This window comes from Dasypus novemcinctus, chromosome 1, assembly GCF_030445035.2.
Source record: "Dasypus novemcinctus isolate mDasNov1 chromosome 1, mDasNov1.1.hap2, whole genome shotgun sequence".
NCBI lineage: Eukaryota > Metazoa > Chordata > Mammalia > Cingulata > Dasypodidae > Dasypus > Dasypus novemcinctus.
In genome coordinates this window covers 120,583,654-120,601,932 of record NC_080673.1, presented here as the reverse complement: position 1 = coordinate 120,601,932, position 18,279 = coordinate 120,583,654, and the positions used below count along the sequence as shown (strand labels likewise).

The following is an 18,279-nucleotide window of genomic DNA, read 5'->3' as shown; positions in this document are numbered from 1 at the left end:
TGCACTTGAATCAGGCTGCCTTCTGATAGCTGCAAAGAGTTTTGTCCTTTACAAAGCAGTTTCAATTTCTCACAGTCACATTTGACCCTAAAAAGAACCCACTGAAGCACAGAAGAGCAAGTCATTTGACTTGCTCAAGCTAAGACTCCAATCCCATGTTGTTATCATTTCACCACTTTGTTGTGTAAGAATAATCCTTTCCAGACAGTTACAAAAGCAAAACAGAACAAAAATTGATACCTAAAACCAGTATGTGGAGTTTGGTCACGAGCAACAGAAATTGCTGGAGATTGTTTATAGCGTGCCCTCTGCCAGTCTTTGGGCAGAAAGAGGCTGCCCTTAAATGAAGTTGCCTGTGCTAATTCATTTGTTGGGTGAACTTTGGTACAATAATTCATCATACCTTAGTCATCTTGTTTGAGGCAATAGAAAGAGAGAGTTTTGTCTGAATGTAGTCTTGGCCATGGGACAAGATTTCAGGTATTGTTAGAGGCTGTCAATTACAAGGATGGCTTAATTCTATAGTTAGTGTTAAATAAGCCAATATAAGCTTGAGGTTTTGTGCTAAATATGTATCAATATTAGCAATTTTGGATCCATTTTGGTAGTTGTATTTTCTTTGTTTTTGTAAACAGGCAAACCAAAGAGAAGCTTATTATTATTATTATTTTTACTTTTACCTTTTAATTAATAGCTGCAGTATCTGAAATAAATATCTTCTTTTATCATCAATGTCATCAGAAGAACAGCAAAAGAAAAATCGTCAATGTAAAAAAAAGTTTATACATTTAGTATTGGTTATTACCGTACAGACTATCAGAGGAAATGCAGACCTAAGGGACATGGTGATTGCCTATGTGAAGCTTGGGATGTAGCTGTGCAGCACTAGGTAAAACCCGATCACAACAGAGGATATAACCTGCTGTATTGCATGGCAGAGTCCAAAAGTTGTGTCAAAATTCAAAAAGCATAATCACTTCACTTAAAAAATATGGATTAAGTACCTGCTTTGTATCAGGCACAGAGTTTGGTGTTGGGGTACAGGAGTAGGCAAGACAAAGTCCCTGCTCCTTTTTTTAGGAGTTACGTGGGAAGCAGGCACTCAACCACTTGAGCTACATCTGCTCCCCCTTCTTTCATAATTTTTGGACTGAAAGTAATATCTTGTAACATTAACATACATAACATTGGTTAAGTTTAAAAGAAAAACGGCAATATATGCAATATTACCCATATTCTTATTTCACATGAGGTTTTACTATGCTATACAGTCCCAAGCTACATATTTTAGCTTTCCTAAACGAAGGTCTATGACCTTGATTGTCCCCTTTCAACCCACTGTCATACCCATAAGAGGCTTAAGTTTTAGAAACCAAACTCCTGAAATCTGATTTTTCCAGCAGGTGTGTGTGTGTATGTATATATATATAATTTATATATATAATTTTCCAGTTTCTTGGGGGAGGGATTTGTGACACTTACGTGGGACAAATATTTACATTATTTACCAAGGGCCTTCCCTCCTCCCTTGCACTTCCTGCTTCCACCACACCCTGGGAAGGGGCAGCTTTCTTTGCCGTATTTTCTACCAATAAATTTTCAATTCAGTATTGTCAACACTCCCAGTTATTTACAGCTTGAAATAACTCCCGAAAGAGGATTGCCTCTAAAAGATTTTGGTTCGATTCAGGGGTGATCTGGGCAGCCTAGTTTTCTTATATCACTGCAGTTCTTAACACCTCTTCTCATTCTCACTCTTCAGAACAGTTCAGGTCTATACAGAAGCCAACTGTAATGGAATAAATACTCACAGTTTGTCCTTCATTGCTCTCATTAGGGTTAGCACGGTTGCAGTAAGGCTACTCGGAAGAGCCAAGAGGCGCATGCCAGCTCGGCGAAGGTTTACTCCAGCCGGAAATGTTTCTGCTGCTCTGATACAGTGGCTGGCGCGCTACCGGAATGTGGTGATGGGTACGGAAAGCAGTGGTTGGAATCTTCCCCGCAGAAGGGAGCGGCAGACCAGTCAAGGATTTGTGTGTCAGGGAGCTAGTGACTGAGTGGAGTAGGCAACTCGCGGAGAGCTTTCTGCTCTCATTAGTGGGATTTAGCCACAGAGCTCCGTAAGCAAGAGAGGCGAAGGCAGTGCAGGAGGTGATGGAGCGGTGTAAACTGCCGCCCCTCAGCATTCTCTTTCTCTCTCTTTGAAAGCGCTTCCCAAGAGGGAAGCTCACAAGATCTTCAAGCTGTTTCATTTTGGGAGTGAAAAAAAAAAGCTAAATTTTGCCGATGAATACCCTCCGCCTGAAAGGGGCTTTGCTGGAGGCGGCGGCGGAGGGGAGGGGCGGGCGCAGAGAAAAGGGGAGGTCGCCGGGAGGCGGCGGAGGTCTCAGCCCAGGTCCCGCCCTAGAGCTCCTCCCCGGTAGCCGAGGAGGTGGGGCGAGGGCAGGGTGCTGAAGTAGAGCGCCGCTTGCGATCCGCGCGGTCTGCGGCCAGGCGCCAGCGCCGCCTGCGCCGGGGGTGCTGCTGTGCAGGGAGCCCGCAGGGGTCTTTGCTCCAGGAGGGCCTTCGTGAGTCAACCTCTGAGTTATCGCAGTCGTCACCTGAGGAAATTAGGCACGGGGTGGGGCGCGTCCTGGCTCCGTTCCGCGTGCCTGCCTGCGTCGCAGTGTTGCTTCGGTCACCCCCAGCTCCTGTCTCTTACACGCCCTATCCCGGTCTGCCTTCCCAGCGGTGGGTTCTTTCCTGGCCTGGCCTCTAGCGAGGGAATGGTAAACCGAACGGGCGAGGAGGAGCCTGAAAGGGGAAGAAGGAAATTGCCGTAGTTCTGAAAGTTTTTTCTCTTCCCTTCTGCAGTGCTGAGCACCGAGAGGCGGCGGCGCTGACTCCCCGAGCCCCGCTCCGCGCCTCCGCACCCGGAGCTCCCGCCAGAGTGCCTGGGGACAGGGACAGCTGTCGCGCTCGGACCTCTTCCGTGGACGTCCTCCGAGTGGGTGGGCCGAGCCATGGATGGCACAGAACTAGGAGGGAAGATCCTTTCCACCTGGCTGACGCTCGTGATCGGCCTCATCCTCCTACCTTCGGCCTTTGGAGTATCTCTGGGTATCTCCGAGGTCTATATGAAGATCCTGGTGAAAACTTTAGAGGTGAGTGCCAGGGGGGATGCGGCGTCCCCCCACCACTGAGGGCTTTAGGGAGACCCCGGGCCGAAGTTAGAGCTATGAGAGCTGAGTTAACGCGAAGAGTCTAGTTCGGAAGGTCAGCGGTCGCGAGTGGATCTGTTTCTACCAGCATCTTGGCTTCTTGCGTGGAGCTGGAGGCATCTGAGTTGAGACCACTGAACTGCTCCGTTATGTCTCTGGTTGGAAAGAGAAGGCAGAACCAAACTCACCTTTCACCCTGCTTCGTTATTGTTATTATTTTTACTAATTAGAAAAACAATGCGATAGTCTTTTATATAAGTGAATTTATTTCTCTTATGAGGTGCAGCTGTCATTTCACTCTCCTTAGTTTCTATAGCCGCAGGTTTCAGAGGCCCTTTCTTGTACTAAAGCATCCTGTCCAGAAAGGCATTCTGTACTTGTTTATACTCAAGATAAGAAACCAATTGCTAAATGACAGAAAGAAATTTGATTTTATTTTAATAGAGTTATGGAAATTTTATCTAACCAATGGTACTTGAAATGCCTTTGAAAATGTATACTCTGACCTCAGCTCTCCTTACTCCTGTTTCCAAACTGCAACAAAGCTGTTAGGTGGGAGGGGGCTGCAGTTTACCCTTATACTGGTTTTATTAAGTTACAAAGAGGGGAAGCGGATGTGGCTCAACTGATAGAGCTCTGCCTACCATATGGGAGGTCCAGGGTTTAAACTCAGGGCCTCCTGACTGGTGTGGTGAGCTGGCCCATGCTCACCAGTGCTGTGCACAAGGAGTGCCATGCCACACAGGGGTGTCCCCCTGATTAAGGGAGCCCCACGCACAAGGAGTGCGCCCCTCAAGTAGAGCTGCCCTGCACAAAAAAAGCGCAGACAGCCCAAGAGTGGTGCCACAGGTTGGGTGCCACAGGCATAGAGAGCTGACGCAGAAAGATGACGCAACTAAAGAAGAGACGCAGATTCCCTAGAGCGCCCAAGAGGGCAAGCCAACACAGAAGGACACAGAACACAGAGCAAACAGGCACAAGAGAGCAGATAACGTGGGGAGGAGATAGGAATAAAAAATAAAATAAATCTTTTGAAAAAAAAAGTTACAAAGGGTTTTCTGTTTGCTATGTCACCAGATGTTCCTAACAGCCTTGAGAGGTAGGAAGGGCAGGTGCTATGTCCCTTTTACAGATAAAGAAACTCAGGCTCAGAGAGGTGTGACAGACAGGAGTCTATGAGGAGAGGCCTTGTGGCTTCGTGGTTAGGAGTATCACATAGTGGTTCTGGATTCAAATTTGCTTAGATTGAAATCCTGGGTCTGCTTTTCGGAGTGTGACCTCGGCAGGCCACCTATTTTTTCTCATCTGTAAAATAGTACTAACAATAATACCTGTTTCCACAGGGTTGTTAATGTGGTTTAAATGAGTTAAAATATATATCAAGCACCTTAGAATCATGCCTGCTCATGTTAGATGCTATATGTTTGCTGCTTTTAAAAGGGTGTTATTGTTTAGGTTTAACATTCTTGTTTCTCTAACTTTTACAGTACCTTCTGATTTGGGGTCCTATTTTTCTGCCTTTATATTCTGTCTCCTCCCAGAGCTTGGCTTCATCTGCTCTTCTTCTTCAGCCTGTGGGGTGGCTCCCAGCTATGCCTTTCTAAACCATGGCACATGGTCTTCTACCTGATCAACTTCTGTTTTACCCCAGATTCCTGTTGGAATTTTTCTTCATTGCTCTCTTTCTGCCCAGGCTTTGAAATTGTATATTTAATTCTTCACACTCAACTTTTAAAGTTTTATTGTTTATAAAAGTTCTGCTGTTTCTATTTGAGGGCTATTTCTCAGTTTTGAGCCTTATTGACTTCCTACCCTGAGCTTGGTCACACTTTGCTGTGAATTTCTTAGCTGGCTCCTACTTAGGTAGACCTTCTTTAAAATCTTCTTCCTCTGGAAGATGAGCCACCTTTGCTGGTATTGGCTCTTAGAAATCTGAAATCATTTTCCCATACAGAAACGGAAAAGGTCTTTGGGATTTATATTCCAAAGTGAGTATGGAGTGAACGTAAATTGCAGCACACTTGCTTCCAGGCAGTGACTCCTGTCTTGCCACGCTTTAGGAATTCGGTGTACAGCTAAAGAGATAATCAAGGAAAGAGACCAGATAGTTGCTTTCAGCTACACTTCAATGGAATGACTCCAGTCCAGGATCGGGCCTTCGTTTGGCAGGTCCCAGGTTTTAATTTTGTCCATCTAGAATTAAAGAGACTTTCAAGGAGATGCCCATTGTAAATCAAGCTCTTGAGAATGCCATTTTTCAGATTATAGTGGGACATATGCCACTTGACTTAGAAACCAGGTAGATAGCAGTGTAAGGAGCCTCCTTTTTTGCTAAGAATAAGTAACCAGGTCAAAGAGGTACTTGACATATATGCAATTAGAATGGAGATTTGTCTTGTGAACCAACTCTGATTTATTGATCATGGTTGCCTGGAGCACCGGTGTTTGGTAGCAGGTGGGTCCTGCAGGAAAGAACACACCCCATAGGGATGTGCTTTAGGTGCAGGAGAGGGAAATAGCAACTCAGAGTTTTCCATCCTTCAACATGAACAGTATTAGGTGTCCCAAAGACACAATTCTGTTAGGCTGTGGTTAGTACAGTAGATTGCTTTTAACCTCCGTAGAGATAATCCTTCAATTTTTTTCTTAAAAAGTATGCTGCTTGTTTAGTATTAGAACATCATTAGTCCTTTTTTTGTACATTCTGTTCAAGTCCCCACTTTTCTGTTGCTCATCAGATTTCAAGGGGATATAGGGTTGATGGAGAGGAAGAAGATGGGGGAATAGTATGCAAGATATAAATTATTCAATGTAGTCAGATAATATAAGGCTATGGACAGATAATAAATGTTAATGATCCAATTTTCCTCTTCACTTTTTTTATATTTTTAAATTTATTTCTTTCCCCTTTCTACAACCCCTCCCCTCCCCGAGTTGTCTGCTTTCTGTGTCCATTCGCTGTGTGTTCTTCTGTGCCTGCTTGTATATTCTTGTCAGCAGCACCTGGCATCTGTGTCTCATTTTGTCATGTCATCTTGCTGCTTCAGCTCTCTGTGTGTACAGCACCACTCCTGGGCAGGCTGCACTTTTTTCGCTGTACGTGGGGAACACCCCTGTGTGGCATGGTACTCCTTGAGTACATCAGCACTGTGCGTGGGCTAGCTCATCACATGGGTCAGGAGGCCCTGGGTTTGAACCTTGGACCTCCCATGTGGTAGGTGGACGCCCTATCCATTGGGCCAAATCCACTTCCCTCCCCTTCACTTTTGAGAAATAAGCTGAAAGCATGAACAGTTTCTTTCAAATTACTGACTTTGTAGCCTTGGACAGGTCACTTACCATCTCAGTCTTAGTTTCCACATGTGTATATAGGAAAATATCTGTCAGGTTACTGTGAAGATTTAAATATGGAGAAGTAAATGAAAGCCCTTGATACATAATGGTGCTCAGATCTTAGTGGAGTTTGAATTGGAACACTCAGATATTTTTTTTTGTCCTATATGGTAAGATTCAGTGTATCTTCAGATTCTTTGATAAATCAACAAACATACTCAGAGCAGACTATTCCTGCCTCTTATTTTAATAATTAATTTTTCCTTTTCCCCTTTTCCCCATCTACCACTTTTTTTTTAAGGAGGTACCAGAGATTGAACCCAGGACCTTATACGTGGGAAGCAGGTGCTTAACCACTGAGCTATATCTGCTCCCCCACCAATTAGTTTTACAGCTTTTTAAAAAAGGCATGTCAAGAGTTCTCAGATGGTTTTTAATACCTATGGTGTTAGAAATTTAATAAATTTGCTGGAAGGTCATAATTGTTTATGACTAAAAGTAATTATAAGAAAACCTACTATATCACTCAGGAATTTTCCATAGAAAGAGAGCCATAGGAAAATAAATTTTTTATAAGAAATTGGCTCACATAACCATGAGGCTTGCAAGTCTGAATTCTGTGGAATGGTACACAGACTGCAAACTCTGGTAAAGGTGAATTCCTCAGTGTGAGCTGCTGGGCTGGAAATTCTGGTGGGAGGAATCTTGAAACCTTGAGGCAGAAATTCTTCTGACCTCTGGAACCTTCAGTTCTTGCTGTTAAGGCCTCCAACTGATTAGATGAGGCCCATCCACCTTATGGAGGGCAATCTCCTTAAGAGCAACAGATTGTTGATGCTAATCCCATCTATGAAATACTCCATATTATTTGGCCAAACAGCTGGACACCATAAACTAGCCAAGTTGACATACACAATTAACCATCACAGCTACCATGTATTAATCACTCTATATGTGCCAGGTCCTGTGTAGTGCGGTTTTATGTCATTTAATTCTGCATCTTTCTGAGTAGGGTCTATTGTTATTCTTACTGATATACTTGGAAAAGAGCTTCATAGAGAGAGACACCATTTGTCCAGACAGTGGCATACAGCTGTAAGTGGTAGAATCAGGACTTTAATTTGAATCTGGAACCCAAGTTTTTATCCTTTTAAGAAGACATCCTCTGCCAAAACCCTGCTTTATTTTGCCACAGTTGAGGGCCAGCTGTTACTTAAGTAAAACTCATAATTTGAGTTTTTATCAATTTTATGCATTTTCCTCCTCTTTATGCTCTCCTTAGTCAATTCTTTTTTTTTTTCAAATTAAAAAAATTATTTATTTATTTCTCTCCCCTTCCCCCTCCTCCCCAGCTGTCTGTTCTCTGTGTCCATTTGCCGTGTGTTCTTCTGTGCCCACTTGTATCCTTGTCAGCAGCACCGGGAATCTGTGTTTCTTTTTGTTGTGTCATCTTGCTGCATCAGCTCTCCTTGTGTGTGGCACCATTCCTGGGCAGTCTGCACTTTTTTTGCACTGGGTGGCTCTCCTTACGGGGCGCACTCCTTGTGCATAGGGCTCCTCTGTGCGGGGGACACCCCTGCATGGCAGGGCACTCCTTGCATGTATCAACACTGTGCATGGGCCAGCTCCACACGGGTCAGGAGGCCCTGGGTTTGAACCGCGGACCTCCCATGTGGTAGGTGGATGCCCTATCAGTTGGGCCAAATCCGCTTCCCCCTTAGTCAATTCTTAAATGCCTTTTAGAATTGTATAGTTTTTAGTCACATTTTTGCAAGCCTTTGACCTAAGCTTTAAAAATTCTTCTTGACATTATTTCTTTTTTTGTGAATTGTGGACAACTATTTTTTTTTCTTTCAAAAGGATTTTGAAATTAAGTTGGAATGAAAACTTTATTGGAAATTGTTTTTCAACTTTCTTTTGCGGGTGAGGTAGAGAGAAGTAATGAAAATTGTTAGAAACTGCTTCTGTACTTCGGTACCATTTAGCTGACAGTGGCATCTTACTTGAAGAGATGTACTCTGAGATCAATCTGGAAAGGATTCTACCTTTGTATTTGGCTTTACCTGAACAGCTTAAAGAGAAATAGTTATTTATTGGGAGAAACACAGTCTGTAAATAGCCGAACATTTTCGATACCTATAGTGAGGGGAGGGAGGAGGAAGCCAACATTTTTCTAGTGCCTACTTTGTGCTAGGTTCCTATAGGTTATGTCCTTTAATCTCCACAAACAACCCTTGCTATTTGTCCCATTTTAGAGCTGATGAAACTGAGACCCTGAGAGGTTAAAATCATTTGTCTGAGAGGATTACAACTAGGGAGTGCAGAAACCACACTTTCAGTGTGCTTCTGTCTGGCTGCAAAGCATAGGTGCTTTTTTACTTTTCACTGGAGAGTAAGCCTGAAGAAGAAAATGGTCTTCCAGTGCAAATTCCCACTGGCATTAAATGGCTCTTCCTCAAACTTTAATATTTGCTAAATTTGAATACCATTTCAGGAGAGATTATGGGTTCTGAAACTTGTTTGGGGGCAGAACACAGAGCTTTTTGTTGCACAACATGCTATTTGAGGAATGCCACAAAATACCAAACTTTTCCATCATATGAACAGGAAATAATTGTACTAGCCTCAGGTAATTACCATTTGTATAAAATATAAAATCACATGCTCACAATAAAACAAAGTAAGTTCGGACATGAATAATAATTGGTTGTTCACAAAGTTTTACTTTATCATCTTGGGTTATTTACAAATAATAATTTATGATGTCAAAGTTTTAAGTAGCAATCTATGGAGATAAAACTACCTCAACTACTGAAAAGATGGGAGGTGAAAGTCCAGAGTTTGAGAACTCCTGAACCAAATCAGCAAGGAAGATAAAAGGATGCAACAAGATTAAGACTTGAGTTTTAGCATTAGTGATTTACCACTTATAGCATGGAACATTAGACCTCTATTTATAGGTTGTTCTCTAAGTGCAAATGGCATGTTCCTACCTGGCTGTCTGGGTTGTAATATGGGGGTCTTAATATAGCCTGACTCCTTGGCTTTCAGGGGCATGTTTTAGGGTGTTTATTCTCTGTAAGTTATAGTCTTATTTATTTGAAAATTAAATAATTTAATTTTCAAAAATCAAACAATTTTAATTTTCAAAATTAAATAATTCAATTTTCAAATAAATAAGACATTTTTAATAGAGTCTGGCATTTGCCTTGATATATTTTCTATCTTTTGACCCTCTAAGGGTGCTTAAGTCCTAATTATAATTATTACAATGCCTTTTACCTCTTATTTTGCTCCTTCTCCACTCAAATCAGTCAATTTAGACACTGTTAGCTTCTGGAATTATGATAATCTGAATAACATTTTAATTGCTGCTTTTCTAAACTGGGATATTCTGCAATGCTAAGTTAAATAAGTTTTCTTGCAGTCTGCACAGCTGGGATGTTAATGGTAAATAATTTTGGGAATGTGTAAAAATGTATAACAAAGAAAAATGTTTAAAAAACCACATCTTGATATATTTCTGCTCCCATATTCATACAAAACAAAATGGGAATTGAGTTTTTCACTTCCTAAAGTATATGAAACCTCTGGACGTCAATCATAACTATGCATCTTAGAAGGTAAGTGACCAGGTAGAGAGATAATCTCTTTAGTTATGATTTCACTGATTCCTTCCCAGGTTTCCAAGTCTTGCACTGCCTCTTTCTGCAATCTTGTTTCTGATGCAGGCAATTAGGCCTCTTTGAGCATGCTCTATCCCTGAAGGCCTAATACGTTATGAAAATAATAGTTATCTTTATTTGGGGTTTGTGTTTAATTTCTATGTGTATTATCTCATTTAATCTTTATGGCAACCTTTTGAGATTAGGAACTGTATATTCATTTTATAGATAAGTAAACTGAGCCTAGAGGAATTAAGTAACTTTAAACCTAATCTTTCTTTCCTTTTTTTTTTTTAAAGGAGTTTTCTTGAGATATATTCACATATCATACAATCTCTCCAAAGTGTATGATCAATGGCTTTTGCCAAAACCTTTCCTCTTGACAGCCCTGCTTCATGGCCTTGCCAAGGAGTACATTATTGGGACACCAGGTGTGGATGAGGGATTAGGATGGGTGAAAGTGATCCTTGCTTGTTTTAGTAGAGCATTATTAGTAATTAATGTAAGAGTGTATCTGGGACAATCAGAAATTCACTGGGTTATATCATAAATTCAAATAGAGCCATGGCTTAATGTATACTTTCACATCCACATAAGAATAGTTTAAGTATTTTAAATTGTCTGTGGATTGGTTTACATGAATACTTTTTGTTTTGGAACAGTGGGCCACAATACGAATACAAAAAGGAGTCCAAAAGGAGTCGCTTCTTAAAAACTCAGCTTCTGTTGGTAAGCCTTCTTTTTCATTGTGATTGTTAAAATATTGAAATTAAGTAGAAGAACATATATCTGATTTGAACTCGAAATATGCTGAAAGAAGTGCTTTCTATAGCCCTTGGATCATTCATAATTCTGTCCTATTTGCAAAATAGCGATAGTCTTGAGTTTTGATTGACTTTTTCCTGTAAGGGGATAATTTCTACTAATTCATCTGTGTGTTGTTATAGGGTAGTGTTTTCCTTTCAAATGGCATACATTTAAAGATGGCTGCCCATATCTTTTTATTTCATTTATTTAATTTAAACAATTTTATTGATACTTATTAATAAAGCATACAGTTCATCCAACGTGTACAACCAGTGGTATTTGGTATAGTCACATAGTTATGCATTTATCACTTCAAAAACCGTTAGAGCATTATTTTTCAAAAATTATTTTAAAAAATTAATTAGAGAAGTTATAGTTTTATAGAAAAATCGTGCAGAAAATGCAAAGTTGGGAAGCGGACTTGGCCCAGTGGTTAGGGCGTCCATCTACCACATGGGAGGTCCGTGGTTCAAACCCCGGGCCTCCTTGACCCGTGTGGAGCTGGCCCATGCGCAGTGCTGATGCGTGCAGGGAGTGCCGTGCCACGCAGGGGTGTCCCTGCGTAGGGGAGCCCCACACGCAAGGAGTGCGCCCCGTAAGGAGAGCTGCCCAGCGTGAAAGAAAGTGCAGCCTGCCCAGGAATGGCACCGCCCACATGGAGAGCTGATGCAGCAAGATGACGCAACAAAAAGAGACACAGATTCCCAGTGCCGCTGATAAGGACAGAAGCGGTCATGGAAGAATGCACAATGAATGGAGACAGAGAACAGAAAACTGGGGCCGAGGGGTGGGGGGGTGGGGGGGGAGGGGAGAGAAATTAAAAAAAAAAAAGAAAGAAAATGCAAAGTTATCATATATGCCCCACATCACTTATGTAGTTTTCTCCATTATTAACATTTTGCATTAGTGTGGTACCTTCATTATGATTGTTGAAATTATTATAATTGTATTATTAACTATAGTCCATGGTTTACATTAGAATTCACTGTGGTTGTATATTCCTATGTGTTTTTTTCTTTTTTAATTCTAGTATCATATATACAACTTAAAATATATTCAAATATATAATTCAGTGGTTTTATTATATTTACAATATTGTGCTTCTGAGACCACCATCTATTACCAAAACTTTTCCATCACCCCAAAAAGGAACTCTGGATCAGTTAAGCATTAACTCACCATAACCTACCCTGAACACAGTCCCTGGTAATTTGTATTCTAAGTTCTAATTCATGTCAGTGAAATCATGTAATATTTGTGTCTGACTCATTTCACTCAAAATGATGTTTTCAAGGTTCTTACATATTGTAGCATGTATCAGAACTTCATTCCTTTTTTTTTTTTTTTTTAAAGATTTATTTATTTATTTAATTTCCCCCCCTCCCCTGGTTGTCTGTTTTTGGTGTCTATTTGCTGCGTCTTGTTTCTTTGTCCGCTTCTGTTGTCCTCAGCGGCATGGGAAGTATGGGCGGCGCCATTCCTGGGCAGGCTGCTCTTTCTTTCCACGCTGGGCGGCTTTCCTCACAGGCGCACTCCTTGCGCGTGGGGCTCCCCCACGCGGGGGACACCCTTGCATGGCACAGCACTCCTTGCGCGCATCAACACTGCGCATGGCCAGCTCCACATGGGTCAAGGAGGTCCGGGGTTTGAACCACGGACCTCCCATATGGTAGACGGACGCCCTAACCACTGGGCCAAAGTCCGTTTCCCTCATTCCTTTTTAATGCTGAATAATTTTCCATTGTATGTATATACATTTTGTTTATCTATTCCTCAGTGGGTGCTTGGGTTGCTTCCATCTTTTCACAATTGTGAATAATGTCAATATGAACATTGGTGTGCAAATATCTGTTTAAGCCCCTGCTTTTAATTCTTTAGGGTATTTATCTAGATGTGGGATTTCTGGGTCTTCTGGTAATTCTATACTTAACTTTTTGAGGAAATGCTAACCTGTCTTGTACAGTGTCTATACCGTTTTACATTCCAACAATGAAGAGTGTTCCTCTTTCTGTACATCTCCCCAACACTTGTTATTTTCTGTTTTTTATAATAGTAACCATTCTAGATGGTATGTAATGGTATCTCATGGTAGTTTTGATTTGCATTTCCCTGGTGGCTAATTAAGTTAAGCATCTTTTCATGTTTTATTGACCATTTGTATATCTTCTTTGGAGTTGTCTATTCAAATCTTTTGCCCAATCTTCAATTGGGTTGTTTGTTTTTTTCTTGTTATATAGTTGGAGGATTTCTTTATATATAATGGATGTTAAACCCTCATTGGATATATGTGGTTTCCAAATATTTTCTCCATTGTTTGTGGGGTTTTTTATCTTCACTTTTCATGATAAAGTCCTTTGATGCACAAAAGTTTTTAATTTTGATAAGGTCCCATTTATCTATTTTTCTCTTCTGTTGCTAGTGTTTTGGGGGCAAAGTCTAAGAAACCATTGTCCAACATAAGGTCCTGAAGATGCTTCCCTATGGTTTCTTCTAGGAGTTTCATACTTTTGGATCTTACATTTAGGTTATTGATCTATTTTGAGTTAATTTTTATATATGGTGTGAAGTAGAGGTCCACCTTAATTCTTTTGCAAATGGATTTCCAGCTTTCTCAATGCCATTTGGGGAACAGATTATTCTTTCCCTATTGAGTGGACTTGGCATCCTTGTCAAAAATTAGTTGACCAGAAATGTGAGGATTTATTTCTGAACCCTAAATTGGATTCTGTTGATCTATATATCTGTCCTGTGTCAGTACCATGTTTTTTTTTTTTAATTTATCTTAAAAATTTTTTTATTTAAAAAAAATATATATTTAGATTACATAAATGTTACATAAAATATATAGGGAATTCCCATATGCCCTTCTTCCCACACCACCCACATTTACCCACATTAAAAACATCCTTCATTAGTGTGGTACATTCATTGCAATTGATTAATACATTTTGTAGCATTGCCACTAAGCATGGATTATAGTTTACATTGTAGTTTATACTCTTTCTCACACAGTTCTATAGGTTATGGCAAGATATATAATGGACTGTATCTGTTGTTGCAGTGTCATTCAGGATAATTCCCAAGTCCCAAAAATGCCCCTGTATTGTACCTGTTTTCCCTCTCCCTGACCTCAGAACCTCCAGTGGCTGCTGCCTTTACATCAGTGATATAAGTTCTTCCATTACTAGGATCACAATAAGTCTGTAGTAGAATACCAGTTAGTCCACTCTCGTCCGTAGTTCATTCCCCAATCCTGGAGGATTCTGGGATGGTGATGACCACCCACCTCTAATTGAGAGGGGCTTCACTCCCGTGTGGCTGATGGATGGGATTCTCTTGCTTACAGTTGTAGACTCTCTTGTTTCCTTGGTATGCTGGTTGTCCATCATCACCTCCTTGTTAGTTGTCCTGGGCGAGTCCAATGAACTGGAAAGTAGGTGTTGCAACTCCACTGAGGCTCAGGGCCCAGCTGGCACATGGACAGCTCAAAGTTTCAAGTCTCTTGAATGTACATGTACCAACTCCAGCACCAACTATAGGTTCCAGTAGAAGGGACTAAAGAGCCATGTGTAGAGAAAGCAAAACTGAGTCCAGTTCTTTCACACTGGGGCCATAAACTCCAAAGTAGGACCCACTGGCAAGGCACCAAACTCATGAGCTGTCTGCCCTGATCATAGTGCCTGGGTGTCTCCAGAGCCCTAAGGTGCCCTGCTGTTTGGGGTAGTGTCTAATTTGGCAGTCTGTAAGATCCTGCTGAGATGTGCATAAATGTGACCTCTGAAATGACCTCCCAACTCACTTTGAAGTTTTTTAGCCATATAAACTAATTTCTCTTAACTTTTTCCCCCTTTTGGTCAAGGTCTTTTTCCAGTTGCATTTCTGTTTGGTGCTTGGTCATAATCCCTCAGTGCCAGGGAGGCTCATCTCTGGGAGTCATGTCCCATGCTGGTGGGAAGTTATTGCATTTATATGCTGAGTTTGGCTCAGAGAGAGGCCACATTTGACCAATAAGGAGGCTCTCAGGAGCTAACACTTACACAGCCTGTAATACTATGCAAAGTTTCAATTTTAAGGGTAAAAGTTTATAAGCACAGTAATCAATATCAAGGGCCCATCAAAGGACCATCCTCTTTCACTAACCATCACCTCTGTACTTGGGAGATTCTTGCTATTCCATAAGAGAATGTGGCAGATCTTCCCAGGATGAGGATTTCAATATTCTTTTGGTTATTTTGTGGCTCTCCACCTACCATGACAATGCTCCATGAACATTTGAACATATTTATTTGCCCAGGTGAACTTCCTCCCAGTACCATGTTGTTTTGAATACTATAGTTTCATCAATATTTGCTTCATATGTTTGTACGTTGTATGTCCAACACCATAGAGTTATTATTGCTTTTTATACATTTGTATTTTAGAACCTATAAGAAGTAAAAATGGAGTTATAGACCAAATACAATAGTACTGGAATTTATAATTACCGTATGGTTGCCTTTACTGGAGGTCATTATTTCTTTTCTTCCTCTTCTTCTTCTTCTTTATTTTATTTTCTAAATTATCCATTTTTCAATTAAATGTATTGGATACATATACTTTTTTTTTTGAATCATACAATATGTTACACAATATATTTGGTTCATAATAACACAATCATACAGTATTTGTCCTTTTGTGTCTGGCTTGCTTTGCTCATTATTTCTTTATATGCTTTCAGTCCACTGTCTAGTGTCCTTTCCTTTCAGTCTGAAGAACTCCCTTTAGCATTGCTTATCGGTCATTTTTGAAAGAGCCTCACTGGATATAAAATTTTTGGTTGGCAGTTGTTTTCTTACAATACTTTTTTTTCATCCCACTGCCTTCTTGCCTCATTGATTTCTGATGAGAAATCAGCATCTGATCTTATCGGAACTCTCTTGTACATAACAGTTTGCTTTTCTTGTGTGGCTTTCAGGACTCTCTCCTGTTTGCTGGCATTTGACCATTTGACTACTATGTGTCTGGGAATGGTTCTCTTTGACTTTATTTTGTTTGGAGTTCATTGACTTCTTGGATGAGCATATTCATGTCTCTTATTAAATTTGGGAAGTTTTCTGCTGTTTTTTCTTTGCGTATTCCTTCTCCCCTTTTCTCTTTTTCTTCTCCGTCTGGGGTTCCCATAATGCACATATTGGTATGCTTGATGGTGTCCCATAGGTCTCTTAGGCTCTGCTTGCTTTTTTTCATTCTTTTTTCCTTCTGCTCCTCAGCCTGAATGATTTCCATTGTCTTGTAATCTTGATATTCACTGTTTCTTTTCTCTGCCAACTCCAATCTACTGTTGAAACCTTCTAGGTTATCTTTCCTTTTATAAAAAAAGATTTATTTATTTATTTATTTCTCTCCCTCTCCCCCCCCCCCCCCCCCCCAGTTGTCTGCTCTTTTGTGTCCATTCGCTGTGTTTTCTTCTGTGACTGCTTCTATCCTTATCAGCGGCACTGGGAATCTGTGTTTCTTTTTGTTGCATCATCTTGTTGTGTCAGCTCTCCGTGTGTGCAGCACCATTCTTGGGCAGGCTGTACTTTCTTTTGCTCTGGGCGGCTCTCCTTACGGGAGCACTCCATGCGCGTGGGGCTCCCGCACGTGGGGGACACCCCTGCGTGGCACGGCACTCCTTGTGCGCATCAGCACTGCACATGGGCCAGCTCCACACAGGTCAAGGAAGCCCCGGGTTTGAACTGCGGACCTCCCATGTGGTAGGCGGACGCCCTATCCATTGGGCCAAGTCCACTTCCCCTAGGTTATCTTTCATTTCAGTTATTGTAGACTTCATCTCCAATATTTCTGTTTGGTTCCTTTTAAATTTTCTATCTCTTTAAGGAGCTTCTCATACTGCTTACATATTATTTTCCTAGTGTTCTGTAGTTCTTTCTCTGTGTTTTCATTTATCTCCTTGAGCATACTGAGGATAATTTTTTTAAAAGTCTTTCCACTATGTCCAAAGTCTGGTCTTTTTTTGTTGATGGCTTCTGGATTTTTGTCTTCATTTGGACGGGCCATGATTTCCTGTTTCTTGTTTGTCTTATAATCTTTAGTTGCACACTGTACATTTCAATGTTTTTAACTGTAACTATGGGAGTTAGTTTCTGGGCTTTCTGTACCTTAAGTTTTTATCCAGCTAGTGATCTAACAGAGATTTCTTTGAGTTCCTGGAACTAATGAAAACAAATCAATGCAAAAATCACCCTTCATATTCTTTTCACATTTATTCTGCATTGGCTGGCATTATCTTTTAGAGTTTAGCTCTCTTAGCAAGAAGATCAGCCTGAAGTGAGTGTGAAGTACAGGGTCCTTTCCATCATTTCTGAGCCTGGTTCTTGTTCTGGGCTTGTGCTTGCTGGTGGCCTTAGGAAGTCCTGTTTATAGGACTTTGAATGCTCTCAACTCCCTATGTAAGAGACTTTCTCCCTCTCTTGGATGCTGTAGCAGTTTGATATTATTGATGAATTCCGAAAAGAAATGTTGGGATCATGTTTGTAAACTGATCTTTTCCTCTGGGCATATTAGATTATATTGGATTCATAGGTTTACTTGATTAAATAATTATGTAAACCTCTGGTGCCAGTAGGGTGTTGAGACCCCACCCTTTGGTGGGTGGGGACTCACAGATAAAAGGCATGGCAAGGGACAGAGTTAAAAGTTTTTGATGTTGGAGTTTAAGCTGGAGCCCCAGGAAGTAAGCACACATAGGAAAGAGAAGCAAGCCCCAGGAAGGGAGGAACCCAGGAAGCCTGAACCCTCACAGACATCAGTAGCCATCTTGCTCCAACACGTGAAAGTAGGCTTTGGTGAGGGAAGTAACTTATGCTTTATGGCCTGGTATCTGTAAGCTCCTATCCCAAATAAATACCCTTTATAAAAACCAACCAATTTTTGGTATTTTGCATCAGCACCCCTTTGGCTGACTAATACAGGTGTGCTATTTTATGACTTAAACCCGGTAATCCTTTGCCCCAGGTTACTTTAACTTAATTTTTTCTTATGCTGCTTTAGCTGTCTACAAAATGCTTCTATCTATAGAGCATGTTCTGGGAGGGGAAGCTGGAGATGAGCTGCCACCTGATTGATTGGCACCAACATATGTGCACTGCAGTATGGGCATGGGGTTACTCTGCTTTCTCTGGAACAGGGGTCCCACAATAGCATTGGCTGGCTCCACGCTGTGGAGAGATGTGGGAAAGGGGCCAGCAAGGGCACTGCGAGCTACCATTTTTCAAAGCTGCCTTTTCTTGATG

The 18,279-nt window shown here is 41.2% G+C and overlaps 1 protein-coding gene across 3 annotated transcripts in view; it reads left to right on the top strand.

Annotated features, from left to right (window-relative positions):
- The first annotated feature begins 2,435 nt into the window (after nucleotides 1-2,435).
- The window catches only part of GPAT3 (glycerol-3-phosphate acyltransferase 3), a 65,228-nt gene continuing 49,384 nt past the window's right edge, over nucleotides 2,436-18,279 (top strand). The window contains exons 1-3 of one of the 3 annotated variants that reach the window (XM_004472687.5): nucleotides 2,436-2,567; nucleotides 2,854-3,143; nucleotides 10,861-10,927. In XM_004472687.5, coding sequence (XP_004472744.1) covers nucleotides 3,003-3,143; nucleotides 10,861-10,927 — 208 coding nt within the window. In that variant the 5' untranslated portion in view covers nucleotides 2,436-2,567; nucleotides 2,854-3,002. Of the gene's footprint in view, nucleotides 2,769-2,853; nucleotides 3,144-10,860; nucleotides 10,928-18,279 lie in introns of all 3 variants that reach the window. The other 2 variants (XM_004472688.5, XM_004472689.5) reach the window with 2 other exon arrangements.